The sequence below is a fragment of the Phyllostomus discolor genome, chromosome 2 (assembly GCF_004126475.2).
Source record: "Phyllostomus discolor isolate MPI-MPIP mPhyDis1 chromosome 2, mPhyDis1.pri.v3, whole genome shotgun sequence".
Classification (NCBI taxonomy): domain Eukaryota; kingdom Metazoa; phylum Chordata; class Mammalia; order Chiroptera; family Phyllostomidae; genus Phyllostomus; species Phyllostomus discolor.
Window position 1 is genome coordinate 18,360,254 of NC_040904.2, and position 16,821 is coordinate 18,377,074.

The 16,821-nt window shown below is 34.4% G+C and overlaps 1 protein-coding gene across 1 annotated transcript in view; it reads left to right on the plus strand.

The window, feature by feature from the left end:
* TMPRSS15 (transmembrane serine protease 15) overlaps positions 1 to 16,821 on the plus strand; it is a 115,654-nt gene that overhangs the window by 43,275 nt on the left and 55,558 nt on the right. The window contains exons 10-13 of the mRNA XM_028505196.2: positions 347 to 496; positions 9,373 to 9,478; positions 9,765 to 9,915; positions 11,922 to 12,057. Coding sequence (XP_028360997.1) covers positions 347 to 496; positions 9,373 to 9,478; positions 9,765 to 9,915; positions 11,922 to 12,057 — 543 coding nt within the window. The remainder of the gene's footprint in view (positions 1 to 346; positions 497 to 9,372; positions 9,479 to 9,764; positions 9,916 to 11,921; positions 12,058 to 16,821) is intronic.

The window sequence follows — 16,821 nt, forward strand, 5'->3', positions numbered from 1 at the left end:
TAAGGCCTTAGTCAAACTAAATTTTTAAAATTAACATAAACTAATTCTGTGACTAGGGCAAAATTATGTAGGTAAGCCAATGGAGGTAAAATGTAAAAATGAGAGGCCAAGAGCTTGTTTTTGTTCAAGTTTTAATGGGGTATTATTCTAACACAGTTGACAACAGAAATCTGGTTTGCTTGCTTGTTTTAACTAAATGGAATGAAACAGAGTTAAAAATTAAAAACAAAGATTTTGTGTGTGTCATTAAATTATAAACTCTATAAGGGTAGATTATTTTCAGTGAAATCTACTACAACTAGTGACAAGTGGACTAAATCTAAATTGTTTTTTTTTAAATTCACAGATTATGAGAAAATTAACTGTGATTTTGAAGATGGCTTTTGCTTTTGGATCCAGGATCTAAACGATGATAATGATTGGGAAAGAATTCAGGGAAACAGTTTTCCTCCTTTTACTGGACCAGATTTTGACCACACTTTTGGCAATGTTTCAGGTATAATTCATATTTAATTCACAAACCAGCACATCCATTTAAAACTCAAAACCAGTCTTTTCATATTTTCTTTTCTAATCATGGGATAATAAATGCATTTAAATGAAAATAATTATCAAATATATAAGCAAGTGAAAGTGACTATTTCAAAATACATGTTCTTTACCTCATATGCGCACAAGATGTTGGGAAGTACATAGAGGCCATTAGAGACAACGAGACTTGGGTTGTCACCCTAGATTTATTCGGCACTTATTGTTAGTTAAGTGGACTTGTGTGAGGTAATTAACTTTTCTGAACTTTGCTCTACTTTGCCTTAATTTATTTTTCTTATTATTCATTGTTAGTGTATAGAAATATAATTCATTTTTATGTTTATCGTGTTCCCTGTAGACTTGTTGAACTTGTTATTAGCTCTAATAGCTTTTCAGAATTCCTTAGAATTTTCAGTAAACAAAGTCATGACATCTTGAAGTGAAGACTGGTTTACTTCTGAGAAGCTATTTTAGTCCTCTCATGTTGTCATAATGGAATGCCACAGATTGATTGACCCTAACAATTGTCTCTTCCAATAAGGTCACTAATCCCACCATGAGGGCTCCAACCTCAAGACCTAATTAGCTCTCAAAGGCCCATCCCCAAATAGCATCATATTGGGTATGAGGGTTTCAACACATAAATATGGTGGAATACAACCATTCAGTCCACAGCAGAAAAACTAGGGAAGGGGTCACTCTAAAACATAGCCCCAAAAGAAGTGTTGTGGTATGTAAGTACCTTTTTTTTATGTGAATGGGATATAAGATTTTGATTTTCAGTGGAAATATTAACACTGGAGACCACATTTGACTGATTAGACCAGAAATCATGGGGAATTATCATGTGATAAGGAAGTCATGATAGAAAGACCACTCATGAAAACCAAGGAAGCTTGCATTCATGATACCAAGTATAATCAGTGAGTAAAAGTTACATATTGAGAGGTAATGTAGACCTTACAAAGTAAAGACAATTACAGAAAGGATAGAATATAAATATGTGCATTTAGATAATTTTCTTAGTACATTACTGACCAGAGTATATTCAATTCAAAAAGCACATATGAAAATCTTCCTGTAACCACACATGATTCGAGGCATTGAGGATGGAGCTCATACATATATCACCACTTCTAAGAAGTCTGTCCAGAACCTACATGTTAAAATCCTCCTTTCCATTAAGTAGTATAAGCATCTTTTTTTATTTTTTCTTATTACATGGCATTATATTTGCTTTCGTACTCATTTCTTTTCATCATAGTGTTCATTTCAGGAGCAAGAACATTGTCTTTTTAAACCTCTGAATGCTTAATACATTTTCAGTGCCTAAATCTAATTAATACATATATAAAATCATTTTTGAGTATATGAATGAATGTACAACTTTGGCTCAGTAAGTTATTTCTGAATTAGTAGTTATTGGTGGAATGAAATTGCTTACAACATAAAAAAATCTATGCATGTGTGCATTGTAATTTATTATTAATAGCCACCTATTGTATAGAGACCAATATTCTCCTTTTTATAACTTGAAAAGTAAATGGCTGATTTAATGTCAAATGTTAATTACATCTAGTAAGAAAACATTAAAGAGTTAATTTTTTCAAGATAGAAATATATCTGACTAACCCATATTCTTTAAACAATGGCATACCTAGAATAACACAATACAGTACCTCACAATACTTCAACTTGATCAAAAAATTTCTTAATAGATTACTTTTAATCTATTTCTATACTCATCATTACAAGCCCCATTCAAGTTTTCCTTCCACTCATGTATTCACGAAGTTTTTTGAGTACCAGGCCCTATTCAGGCAGTCGAAATATATCTGTGAACAAAATAAATCAGATTTTCTGCCATCATAAAACACATTTTAGTAGCAAAGAAAAACACAAAACAAGCCATTTGCATGACCAGTGATTACATTTGGGGGGTGTGTTAAAGGTGAAGAAGTGCTCCAGAAAAATATGGTAAGGGCAACAGGGAAGGCAGGCGTGCGGGTGCTACTGCAAATTAGAATAGAGTGGTCAGATTAGGGCTCATGAAAGTGTGACATTTGAATCAAAACCGTAAGGAATTGAAAGAATTAGAAATATATTGATAGATGATTGCAAAGAGAGAGAACAAAGTGGGGCAAAGGCTCTAAAAAGACCACACCTGGCCTGTTTGAAGAAGAGCCAGGAGGCCAGCCAGTGTGGCTAGAGTAACATAAATAGAGCCAGTACAGTCCAGGTAATAATGGGTCTCCTCTGGGGTCAGCCTTTTTTTCTCAGTGAAATGAGGAGGTATGGAAGGTCCGTGAGCATAGGAGTGATAAGATTCATTGACTGGTAGAACAGTTTGTGGCAGGGCAAGAATATTGTCATAGAGACTAGGGGAAGGCTATTGAGAGCACGGGATAGTCAGACTAGTGGGAGCAGATATGGTGAGAAGAATGTCGGATTCTGTATAAAGTCTGAAAGTTAATAGGATCCTGCTAGATGAGCTACCAGTGTGGACCTATGACAACAACAAAAAAAAATGTAGTCTGCATAGATGGCCAGTCTCATTAAACCAAATATATTTAGTATTAAAAATTGTGACATTCACATTCTTAATTCATCTTTTTTGAATAAGTTATTTCTCAGGACCTGATCCTCCATGGATAAATTTGTAATCTACAAAATGAAGGCTGACTCCAAAATGATAATCACCCTGACTGTAGAGAAGATTGACCTAAAACAGTCAAATAATTTAACCACTTTTTTTCTTTACTGTAATAAAATATAGTGTCTAGTGCACTTGAACAAGAGTAGTTAGCGGAAAGTGCAGAAAGCATTCATAGCTATTCACAATGACAGATACCTTTTATGTACTTGAAATCTTTGATGTTCAAATTATCATTTTTCTACTTTTATGTCATCAGAATAAAAGATGAAATAATTTCACTGATATTTGAAGAATAGAAGTGCATTAAAGGAGAGAAATGGTTTCAGCTTGCCAACAGATTTAATAACTAAAGAAATAAGATGAAACTGACCAAAGGAAGCAGGTTGAATGTCAGGGAGAGGTTTTAAACAGTTGGGTCAGAAATGAAGTCTCCGGTAGTCATGTAGCAGGAGTTATTTAAAGTGAGACCAGCCAGAGCAGTTCAGAGCCCACCAGAGGCAGCAGAATAATGAGAATGGTTGATAGGGCTTAATAGGTCTTCTCCATCTCTCATACCAGAGATTTTATGACCTACCAGTCATTCCCTGCCAGGGGCACTTGTCTTCCAACCTGCTTTTTTTTTTTATGTCAGAACATCCTACCTCTGAAATGGAAGAGAATTAAATCTCTCCTGCTGTGCGTTCCTCTCCATGCAGGGGTTTTTGTTCTTTGCCTTCACTTTAAATGACAGGAAAGTCTGAATGAAATAGACAAACTTTGAATTAACATTGCTTTAGGGAAGAACATCTAAGCCCTTTGACTTTTTGAGTTCTTCTAAAGCTCTCTCTCCTGCTGCAGCATCAGCTCCCAAATTTCTACACAGTCCATCGTAGCTCTTAGAAGCAAAGTGAATTGGTGGAGATTCTGGCAGCATCTCCGGCATTCAGAAGTGGCCCGTTTGTTCAGAACTTTCAGGGAAAATGAGATTAGTAATGTGAAAACTTTAGAAGTGTAGAGGTCCCTACACAGACCAAGGGCTAGACAGACCAAAGAAAGAGCTTCTTAGTTGCCCTTTCTCAGTGAAATCATAGTTGTTTCAAATGCTTGGTGGTTAGCAGAGTGTAGTAGTAAGGATCATTAAACTAGGGACCCTGAAGTCAGCTAGGTTTAAATCTCAGCTCTGCCATTTCAACATGTTATCTGTTTTCTATCTGCACCTCGGCTCCCTCATCTGGGCAGTGGGGTTGATGATAACAGTACGTGACTTTGGGCGCATGTTATGAACATTAAACAGATTATATTTTTAAAATAGAGAAATGCCTGGCACATGAAATGTGCTATGTAAATTTTGGTATTATAATGATTTTCTTTTCATGTCACAAGTATTCAACAGACATAAACTGACTGTGGTACTCTTCTCGGTAGTGTGCTGGGGGAAAAGAATTATTTTGTTCTACTTTCGAAAATATATGAAGTTATTTAGATATCTACATTTCATTTAGCACATAAACTTTTTATAAAATAAGTATAACTCTAGTGTTTTCAAAGTAATTGTCTTTATTTGCTTATGTTTACTGTGATGTTGAATTTTAGAAAATAATATTACTTTCTAATATTGATAGAATCTAAATTTGGATCATTCTCCAATCTAAAACTTATATATATATATCATATATATGTTATATATATATCATATATATGTTATATATATGATATATATATAAATCACAACTTACAAAGTGAATGATATCAGTCTATTTTCTTCTTAAGTGTGGTCTCCAAGTTTCCAGAAAGTTCTACTCTCCCCAGTTACTGCTGTCTCTACAGCACCATCAGAACATATCCAGCACTTTTTCTCTTTAATTGGGATCCTAAGTGGGGGCAGGTTAGCATCGCTTTATAGAGAAATAAGCAGAAAAGAGAAAAGGAAGTTGTAAGAAAAACTTAACAGCTAAAGAAGAAGGCTCATCGTGTGTTTAACAAAATATATTCAATTTTCTGGATTTCAAACTGACTCTGAGGTTATCTCCAAGAGCTCTGAAGATATTCAAGAAAGTGGAAGGATTTTAAAAGAAATTGACATGTAAGGAGAGAAATTTTCCACGTGGCAATGAAAAATATCTAATTATTATTTTTAAAGATTTTGTTTGTTCATTTATTTATTTATTTATTATTTTAGAGAGAGAGGCAGGGAGAGACGAAGAGAGGGAGAGAAATATTGATGTACAAGATAAAAATCTATTGGTTATCTCTTGCACACCCCTAATAGGGGACCTGGCAGGCCACCCAGGCAGTACCCTGACCTGGAATCAAACCAGTGACCTTTCTGTTTGAGGGATGACACCCAACCCACTGAACCACACCAGTCGGGGCAATCATTTTTGTGTGTAGTATTTCAGTAAATTTAAAAATAAAAAAGCAAGTCAATCAGTGTAACATGTATCTAAGTAGTGTAACATGAAGCAACATTCACCTAGTACATACACAGAATTCAAAAATTTACCAAGTGTCTTTCTTTTTCCTTAAGTTTTAATAAGTTTAAAAAGTCACATTTGGATATAAATATACACAACTTTTAAGTGCCATCGGAGAAGTACACTTGCAACTGAGAATTCAAAGGAAGTGGTCACATCTAATTAAGAGGACAAAGAGAGGCTTTCTGAAGGAGATAGTAATCTGATTTAAACAACCTTAAAAAATTAGTAGGATTTGGGAAGTACAATTGGAAGAGAAAGTGGAAGGACAAGAAAACAGAAAAAGTTATAAAATTTGTGGGTCTTCAGAAATTAAAATAATCTAATTTTATAGAAGCACTTCATGTAAATAGATGAATTATTAGAACTATGACTAGAAAATGATATTGAAGTCATAATACAGAAAGACTCAAATGTCAGAGTGAGTTTGTGCTTGGTCTAATAAAATATAAAGAGATGGTAAAAGATGTTGAATAAGAAACCAATTAGATTTCACAGAAGGGCATTATACGCAATGGCGTAGGTGATGAAAACTTCTCCCGAAGAGTTAGAGAACTGGGGCAAAGATTTGGAAATCATAGCAGCCATGACAGTCTGACTTAGTCATAGATCTGAGTATTATGATGTTCCTACTCTTGCACCTGGTGAGATACTCCAACAGAAATACTATGTGGACTTCTGGTTTCCCTACTCTGAGTAGAACCAAATAGAAGTACAGCTAACAGAGAGTTGATCAAATGGAGAAGCAAAATGATATTGTGTCATATTAAAATGATTGAAGACAAAAGGGATGGACTTAGGAGAAGCATCATAGTGGCCATTAAATATTTGTAGAGCTGACATAAATTCATCTTATCTTTAATGGGTTCAGGAAGCAAAATAAGAAACAATAGATACACAACGGTTTGCCATTTAAAAAGAACAGAGTTTTCTAATTATGTTGATTAATAGACTGCCTTGGAGTGCAGTGATTCCTGCTGCATTTGACCTGTGTTAAACAGAGGTCAAGTGACCCCTACAGGCAAAATGTTGTAGAGAAAATTTAGGGACAATTGGTAGTTGGACTATGTGAATTTTTATGTAAACTACAATTGTTTATTTTTAAAATGCATAATTTATAAAGAATTTCTTTCATTTTATAATTTTTTAACTAAAGAATTTAGCTGGTATGACAGACATATTAATTCAATATATTATTTTACTATATTCCAAAATATGCTACCTTATATGATTTTTATTATATTCTACTTTTTGAAATTTATTTATGTGAAATTCATAAGGTACTAAACAAGACAAAACTCATAACATCATGATGCCTTAATCACTCTAAAAGCTTCTAAGATACTACTGTTTAATAAGTAAACAATAGATTCAAAATTTGTACAGAATGTGCAAAACTCAACACCAAAGAAACAAACAACCCAAATAAAAATTGGGCAAAGGACATGAATAGACACTTCTCTAAAGACCTACGGATGGCCAATAGACATATGAAAAGATGCTCAACATCACTAATCATCAGATAAATGCAAATAAAAACCATACCTATCAGAATGTCTATCATCAATAAATCAACAAACAGTGAGTGTTGGTGAAGATGTGGAGAAAGGGGAACCTTTTGCACTGTTGGTGGGAATGCAGACCTGTGTAGTCACTGTGGAGAGCAGTATGGAGATATCTCAAAATTAAACATGGATCTGCCTTTTGACTCAGTGATCCCACTTCTGAGAATATATCCGAAGGAACCCAAAACACTAGTTCAAAAGAACATAAGTAATCCAAAGTTCATTGCAGCATTATTTACAATCACCAAGATATGGAAGCAGCCCAAGTGTCCATCAGTAGGTGAATGGATAAAACAACTATGGGACATTTACACAATGTAATACTACTTGGCCATAGAAAAAGAAAAAAAATGCCCTTTGAGACAGTATGGATGGACCTGGAGAACATTATACTAAGTGAAATAAACCAGTCAGAGAAAGACAAATACCATACAATTTCACTCATATGTGGAATCTAATGAACAAATTGAACTAATAAACAAAACAGACACAGACTCATAGATGGAGAACAGATGACAGCTAGTAGGGGAGGAGGTTAGAGGGTGGAGGGATTGAGCAAAAAGGAGAAAGGACTCATGGACATGGACAATAGTGTGGTGATTCGGAGGAAGGTTTAAGGGGGCTAAATGGTAATGGAAAAAATTCAGTAAAAATATGTCAAATAATAACACATTGACTATGAACATGACCAAACATAAGTAAAAACACAATGTGTGTTTATTATATAATTTCAGCTAATTAGAAATATTTTTAAATTGGCTAGCCATTTTTGGTACTTAATTTTGGTATTCAGTGGTGTTTTATTTCCTCCTCAGCTATCTTCTCAGCAACTAAAAGTAAGGTCAACTCAAAAGGGATTTGCAATTGGGCATTTATAGTGTGAGTTCTTGAATATCTCCTCTGTATCTATGCTGCTTTTGTTAATAAGTTGAATAATTAAGCACTAACCATATAGCTAAAATAAGTACTCATGAAATATTATAGCATTATATAAAATATTAGTAATGTGTTAATAATAAAATGTTAAATACATATTTCTTTCTAGTTTATATTTTGTATCTAAATTCAAAGAAAGTGAATATATTTATTAAGATAGTTGACCAGGATTTCACTTTTATAAAATACTTATTTATTCTGAACAATTTTTGCCTCACTGATCTAAATATGCTCTGATTATTGGTAGTTCTACTAGCATTTTTCTTTATGTCTTCTCCTTACTCTGTGTTATAAATAAATGTTTCATTTTTTAGGTAGTACTGGCTATAAAAATTCTGTTGGAAAGCACAAGAGAAAACGTACTTGATTTCAAACAAACACCAATAAAATTAGAATTATCTAATATTTTATATTCTTTATATGTTGTTATGATGATTCAATTTTCTGTCATAATGTTTGAGCTGCAAACTCAGAATTTTTAAAAAAAATTGAAATCCTCTAAGAAAATGTTCAAGGTATTTTCATCCCAGTGACTCTTCCCACACTTCAAATGACTCAAATCTCTTGTTGGAATAATGAATTTCAGATCAGAGAACACTTTATTCACTAGCTTGAGCATTTAGAAAGCTTTTATGTGGATTAGCCTGCTACCTGCTTCTTTGCAATCTGATTAGTTATCATTCAAAGGAATATGGAAGATGAAACCATCATAAAATTAGGTAATTTCTTATTTAGAGAAATGCAGTATAGTCAATGGAATGAAAAAACTGACAGGCTTTGAAATTCTTAACTTTGTTTTTGAATCTATATTTAAATACTTGCATGCATCAGAGGCTATTCCAGTGGTATACTAATTAGCCTCATGGACTGATTGTCTCTAAAGAGTGAAATAATTAAAACATCTAATAAATGGGGGAAAGGTATTTGGATGAGATAATATGAGGAAACAATCACCCGGAGGCACAAAGTCCGAGTTTGATATTTTCTTAGCTCCAGTTCAAGGCTCTTGTTTTATAAGTCGGGAGATCCAGAGTTGAGAAGCACTTTTAACCTAAGTAACAAGTCATTACACCAGAGACAGTGCCTCCTGGGTTTCAGTCTAATGCCCTTTTCACTCTACCTAGTATAGTTTCTTATATTTCCACCTTAAATTTGTTCTTTTCTGCTTATATCTCACATAATGAAAATGCTAATATTTAACTGAAGTAAATCCTTTTGGTGTTTTTTACAGGGTATTACATTTCCACCCCAACTGGACCAGGAGGTAGACAAGAAAGGGTAAAGCTCCTAAGCCTCCCTTTGAAGCCCACTCTGGAACCAGTGTGCCTTAGTTTCTGGTACGGTGTAGACATGTGTTCAGTAGCATATGATTTCATGAGTAACACTGCCTGTCTCGTGTTGCAAGGCTTCAACTTCACTAAATGTTTTCCCAAGTTTTAATGAATTTGCCATTATTTTTCCAACTGATAAAGAAGTAAAATGTTGGGAGACTCCCCACCCCTTTTCCAACAACACCCTCACCCAAGAGAAAGGGGATATTTAAAAAGACAGTAAAGGATTTAGAAGAATCCTAAAATTCTAGTGTTTTAGGAATCCAATCACTTTTGCTTCTTTCCAAACTAGGTATTGCATGTATGGGGAAAATGTCTACAAATTAAGCATTAATATCAGCAGTGACCAAAACATGGAGAAGATAATTTTCCAAAAGGAAGGAAATTATGGAAAAAACTGGAATTATGGACAAGTAACAATAAATGAAACAGTGGAGTTTAAGGTTGGCAAAATATTTTGTCTTATAATCATTTACTTGTATTTGAGAAATGGTGATACAATTATAATTTACATTAATATGCTGAAATAATTTATTCTCTAAATACAGCTAAGTCACTTTCTCTACTTTCATAATCTACCTTCTTTCTTTAATCTTTGAGTGCTTCTAATTTTATTTATTTATGGACTTATTAAAAACCACTTATTGAGGAATAATTTACCTCAGATAGCATTACTTATAAAGAGCCATAAAGTCTGTGGAAACCTAGTAGAATATTTCAGCTTTTTTCAGCAATTTTCTAGCACAAGCTAACTGTGTCCTAGTATGCCCCTGCCTTACTAGGACTTTCAACTTCTTACAAATACCGTCAGGATCAGCCCTGCACTTTTCTAGGGAATATACTTCTGTTAGAACATCCACACCTACCATTATCCAGCCACCCTGCCCCACTCAGACTTAATCTTCATTCCCTTTAAAAGCAAATTCTATGAGCTGTATCATTGAGATATCTCCAATCATTTATTTCGCATTAGGCTGAATTAATTTTTCAGATAACAGCTTAATGGGTTCTCTTCCTAAGGGTGTTTACAATTAAAATGTAGGGTTATAAAGGCTAATAGTTTGACCAAGTTAACAATGTTTTAATTGCGTAACTTCAGACAAGAGAGTCCAACTTTCAGAAGATGTATTTTTGGATGCACGTTGTCATCAGAAGGTTTTGTCCTGTGATTTTGTATAAGGGGACCAATAATCAACGACCCTCATCTCTATTTCTCCCATCTTCCTTTCTTGTCTTTTTCCTTTTTTCTTTTTCCAAATTCTATCCTTCAATTCTGCATTTTTTTTCCACCTTGGGCTGTGTTCTGATCATTTAAGGAGGGGAAAGGAAATGGAGCCTCAAGGGAGCACAGGGGTGGCAGAAGCAGGGACATCAGTGCGGCAGCGGCTACGTCTGGCTCAACTCACTGAACATTTCTTTTAAGTAAGAAAACTGGAGCAATTTTTTCAAAGTTAGCTCATCAAGCTGAGTGAGAGCATCAAATTTTACAAACATTTTCACCTTGGTTTTGCCACTTCGTTCTGAAATCTTAAACAAATCATGTTCGTTCCCTTGCAATTCAGCTTGCCCATAATGAAAAAATTCCCTTTAATTATTATTAAATGGAATAATAATTATTATTATTATTTCCCTTAAATAAGGGAAAAATAATCCTTATTTCAAATAGTGTCTGACATGAAGTAGGTTAAAGAAATGAACAAAAAATGAGTGAAGAGATGACTCTATAGTGTTGGAAAAATAAAATCATGTATGATGGGACTAACATAGCAAATAGCATAAAACAGATAAGTATTCAGTTTCTGTCTTTTCTTTCTTACACAGGAGAAAATTTGGGAAAGTCTGGCTAAAAATATGCTTCATATGACCACTGGGTCTCTCTCCCAAGTCTGGGTCTGTGTCCTCTGGGTGTTACCCTCATACAGTATCTCACACCAGCTTTCTGGGTGAACTAAAACCAGTACCAGCTGGCCCTGAATGATCATATTGTCCCCCTGACATACTTTCTCCATTTTAAATGATCTAATCAACGTATCTTAGGGCCTATATCCTCTGAGAAGGCAAACAAGTACTTGGATGTCTAATATTGGGGAAACAATCTAGAAGAAGTTTGCTCTTCCCTGCCAGACTTTGTCTCTGCAAGACCCAGTACAATAGAATATGCTAGCCCCATGTGACAAAGAGGCATAGACAGGGACAGACTGTGGCAATAAGCCTAATTCAGAAGGAAGATACTGTTGAAAATTTAGGCTGGCGTGAACACATAATAAGGGGGTGGGCTCAGCAGAAGCTTGAGAAGCATGATCCAGCTCTGTTGCCCTGGGCGGCAGTAACTTGTTCTCGGGTATTTGAAGATGGCAATATTGGTTCTCCAGATAATACTGAGCCACAAGAAGAATCAGATCAGAGAATATTTGAGTGGAATCATTTCATATGCCTCTCTGAATTACAGGTTTCCTTTAATGCTTTTAAAAACAAGATCCTGAGTGATATAGCATTGGATGACATTGGCCTAACACATGGGATTTGCAATGCGAGTCTTCATCCAGAACCAACTTTGGTCCCAACACCTCCACCAGAACTTCCTAGTAAGTAACCTTAATGTGTCTTTTCCCTGACTAAGACATTAATATTTTCAACTGTCTCTTTCTTTGGCTTATTTTTTTACCTCAACCATTATTTTTCACTGAAAATCTAAGACTTTAAAATATGAGTAAAATGGAAGCCAGCAAAATATTAAATGTTGTATATATCAACTTATAATCAAAGTTACTCACTATATTGTTACACATCATATTTATGATAATTTTAGTACCTTTTTATTTTTGAGAATAATGAAGGTTTCTAACTTTCATTTGGCTTTCACTGGAATACAAAGCTAACACTGCATTTTCCATGTGACATGTGGCATGACCTATAGTCTTTTCGGAAGAAGCTTTATGATTTTCAAAGCCTTCTTAAGGAATGATGTTAAGATCTCAAAGGAAGTTTGGTTAAGCCTGAAACCCACCAAGCCCCTTTCCAGAATAATTCAATAGTAATGACTGGGCCAGGACTTTGAATAGACAGACCTAGGTCACACCAAAGATACTTGTCCTGAAATGGTGACTGATGTGTTGCAGTTCCTGGTGTCAGATGGGGCTTTTACCTCAAAGAGTGAAAATAAAGCCTATGTCTACCTTTGCTCTAAGTCAAATTGAAAACACAACATCTCAGAGGCAAAGGGACATCACCAGTAATCTTATCCACGTCAAAAGAGATAATGACTTCATATCACATTCAGACTACAGGATTTGACAAAAGAAATTAATGATAAATGAAATTAAACACGCATTGCCCCTTTATTAGGATATTTTCACTGTAGTGCAGTTTTAATGTAAAAACCTCTCTTTTGTCTTCAGAGTATGGTGTTTGGAAGCTGACCTGGCTCCACAGCTTTGCTTCTGTCGAATCTTGTGAACGTTTTCCTTCTCCCATAGAGCTGAGCTGTAACAACCAGCACTTTCCCCCAGTTCCCATTTCCTTCCCACGGTCACATCAGCAAATCAATTTGGTGAAACTATCCACATGTTTTGTGTTGCTTCCAAAACTGTATATCTCCCTGCTTTCTAATCTTGAAGTTAAAAACAGACTTTTTAGACAAGTGGTGGTAACAACTCAAAAGCTCTAAAGATAAATGACTGGTGTTTGAGAACATGTAATGAATGAGCTGCTGGTAAGATGCACTTAGTATTTACATTGTCATACTTACTGGTCTCATGAGGCCATATGGAAAGTGCCCTTACGTCCCACCAAAAGGCTAACTTGTCATTACTGTCATGGGTACTAACATGTTTAGATGCTTGGAGGGGTTATACATAAAGTCTTCAATATTTTAAACATTCATTAAAGTTATATCAATATCTACCATATACAAAGTACCACATAAGATGTAAGCTGTAGCCATAGCCATTGATGCATGGACAAAATAAATAAATATAATTCATATAAATAAATATTAAAAGCAATATATAATTATGTACCCCTAAAAGTAATAAATGAGAAAAACAAGTAATGGGGGATTTTGGAAAAGGGAGTATGAACTGGAGAAGGTTTTAAAAACAATTAAGATTAAGAAACAGAATGAAACTCATAAAACTAAAACAGAAGCAGGAAAATACCATGCATTCTCATTCAATAATATTGACCAAAAACTTGTGGCAAGAAGTGAGACTCTTTACACTAAACTCTGATTCTAATTCACTTTGGTTCATGAGTGCCTGACTCATTCTTACTATTATATAAATGGATTATGAATAAATATTAGATGTTACTAGATATAAACTAATTATCTCTGTCTCTCTGTCAATTTTGTCTATTTATTTCTCTTGATAACACAAACATTTTTGTCAAGCAAAAATTTGATACAAGAACCAAAGCTTGAAGCCCTGGCTGTCATAACTCAGTAGACTGAACACGGGCTGCGAACCAAAGTGTCACAGGTTCGATTCCCAGTCAGGTCACATGCCTGGGTTGCAGGCCACGGCCCCCAGCAACCGCACATTGATGTTTCTCTCTCTCTCTCTTTCTCCCTCCATTCCCTCTCTAAAAATAAATAAATAAAATCTTAAAAAAAAGAAAATTGTCTAAAAAAAAAAAAAGAACCAAAACTTGGAAATTATCATGGGGATGGGATTCTAGAAAATAATACAACCACAATAATTTGGGCTTTGTAGCATTGTTTAAAAATTATTGTCTCACTTTATTTATATTGTGTAGGTGCTCCACACCTTTCCTCTCTATTATTTAAAATATTTCCACGTGGAAAAAAACAAATTATAATGATAAAAATCACTGCTGGTTTGATAAACAGTTCCTCTGGATACCAAGTATTAGCAATATCCTGCTATTTTGATATTGGAATCATTTAAAACAATAGATTTTCTTTGCAATCCTTCTGGCAGTAGGTTCTATTCAACAATAAGTGATCCAGAAGAAAAATTTTCTAGGTGGAAGTAACAAAGGTTTGATATTTGAAAAAAGAGCATAATTTCATTATTTAAAATAAAAATTTGAGATAATTTTGTATATAATATCATACATATAAAGTTGTATATTATTTCCCACTTAAAAATGGTTCTATATAATCCATATAGTCCTCTTATCTATTCCAGTCAGAAAGAGAGAAAGATAATACCTAAATGTCAAGGAAGTAAGCTATTTCTGCAAATTTTCACAATAGGGAAATTATAATGGTAGAGTAACCCATCTGATTTTAATATATAAACTTCAAATTTTTTCCCAGAATCTATTTGTTCCAGTTTCTAAATGGTTCACTTCAGGGCAATATTTAGCGCAGCATAAAATGTTAATTACCATCAAATGCATTCTGAACAATTTCATTCTAATGCCATTTGCATTAGGTTCAGTGAAATTCTTATACGAGCAGAGCTTTCTTGGTTGCAGATCACTGATTTGTTTAAGGAGAAATAAAAGGAAACCTTGGCTGACTGGCTCATAGCCTTTCTTTAGCTCTTCTTGTGCATTTTAATGAAAAAAATAATAATAATCCCTAGAAAAGATCAGTGTCCTCCCTTGTTTCTAGGGGTCCCCATTGTGCCTAATTTGGGGAAGTGTGAGTTGTTTCCCTAACTTCAGGAATTCTTCTATTTTATAAGTTTGGTCCTGCTAAGATTGGTGCCCCATGACAGCAGCACAAATAATGCAGGGGCTGCACTGAGAACTCTTTGAAAAGTAAATTTTTTTCCTACAAATATCATGCCAATTACAGCACAACAAGGATGATTCAGGACAGGACACCTACTTAATTTTGTAGATACTGTAGTATCAGTATCTACAAAATTGAATCTGCATTTTAGTTCCCTGACTTGTTCCTGTGGCTATTCTGTTCAAAGTAATTCAGGAAAAAAAAAAAAAAAAAAAAACAGGACAAACAATAGTTTTAGCTATTCTATTTCTTAGGTTTTGTTCTATTTGGCCATTACTAGGCCATTTTCCATTTCTAAAGGTAAAGTAAAACTTAATTTGTAAAGTTTTATAAGCATCACATTATACCTAGAGCTAAATAACTTAACTTTAGTTCTTCATGTAGAAATGAATAGTCCCTACCTACCTCTCTGTAATTGATGGCCATGTTCTAGCAGAACTGCTTCCCTTTTAGATTATTAGTGTGATTTGATATTCAAACCCTTAGCCAATGGCATTAAGTTTACTCATTTACTTCTGTATCAGTGTATTTTTGGCTATTTTATTTCTGTATTTCTTTACCTTTAAAACTAATAGCCTATTTATTAGAGCTATCACTGACTATACGGCTATCAATTACAAATACAATTTAAAGCACAAAAAATGAGCATTTGGACTTTATTGGCATAAATGTAATAAAAATATTATCATCATGGTTGGGCACTATAGCCTGTTAATAGAAATACAAATTTTCATAAACTGAGCATGGATTTTGGTGAGAGATTTTTATATTACAAGTGAAGCTTCTCAAATGTTTTCTGTAATACTGCTATATGGCTCTGCATCGCTGTAATATTGATGTTTGTTTTATCAAAAATCTTTCATTTGAACCCTCTCATCACAGATGAAACTGGGCTCTCCTCCTTTTCATCTCATAGTGACTGCGTCCACATTGACACACAGCTCGTGGATGTCAGAGCCCTGTGGGCATGGTAACAAATTAATCAGAGAACAAATCTTTGAGAGACCAGCTCCAAGAAAAAAGAAAAATGAAAGAGTTTAACAACTGTAAATGAATAGAGTTCCCTGTACCAGACAGGCAATTTAACTCTCTTTCTCTGGGTGGAAATGGTTTAATCTAATAACACAGCATGACTGTGGTATCCAGAATTACATTTCACGAGTCTCTGGTTCCTCCATTAAGAAGCACATGCTACGTTTCCACAGCAGCAACACCGCCATTACAATAAATAGTGTCAGCAGAGGCAGAGTGGCTGACAGTTGCTTCTGTCGATTCCTTACAGTCATTTGTATGCAGAGCAACTGATATTTTTCATCAAGTCAAGGATCAGAGGTATATTTCACTAGTTACTTATTTGATATAAAGGTATATTTGAAATGCATTTCAAAAAGTACCTCTTAAGTATTTTAAAGGAATGAATTTTCCAAGATTCCATTGTATTGGAGAGATGCTATGTAAACTGCCTATCTTGACACACTTAATAGTTAGCCTTGACAACATTCGGGTTCTCTTTGTGTCTTTATTAAAGTTTTACTGTTGCTGGTGAAAATGAAGCATCAAGAGAAAAGAATTCCCTAGTCTGTTAAGCTTACTATTAGATTCCCTTTGCCTCCTTCCTTATGTTAGTAATTAGCCAATTACACTA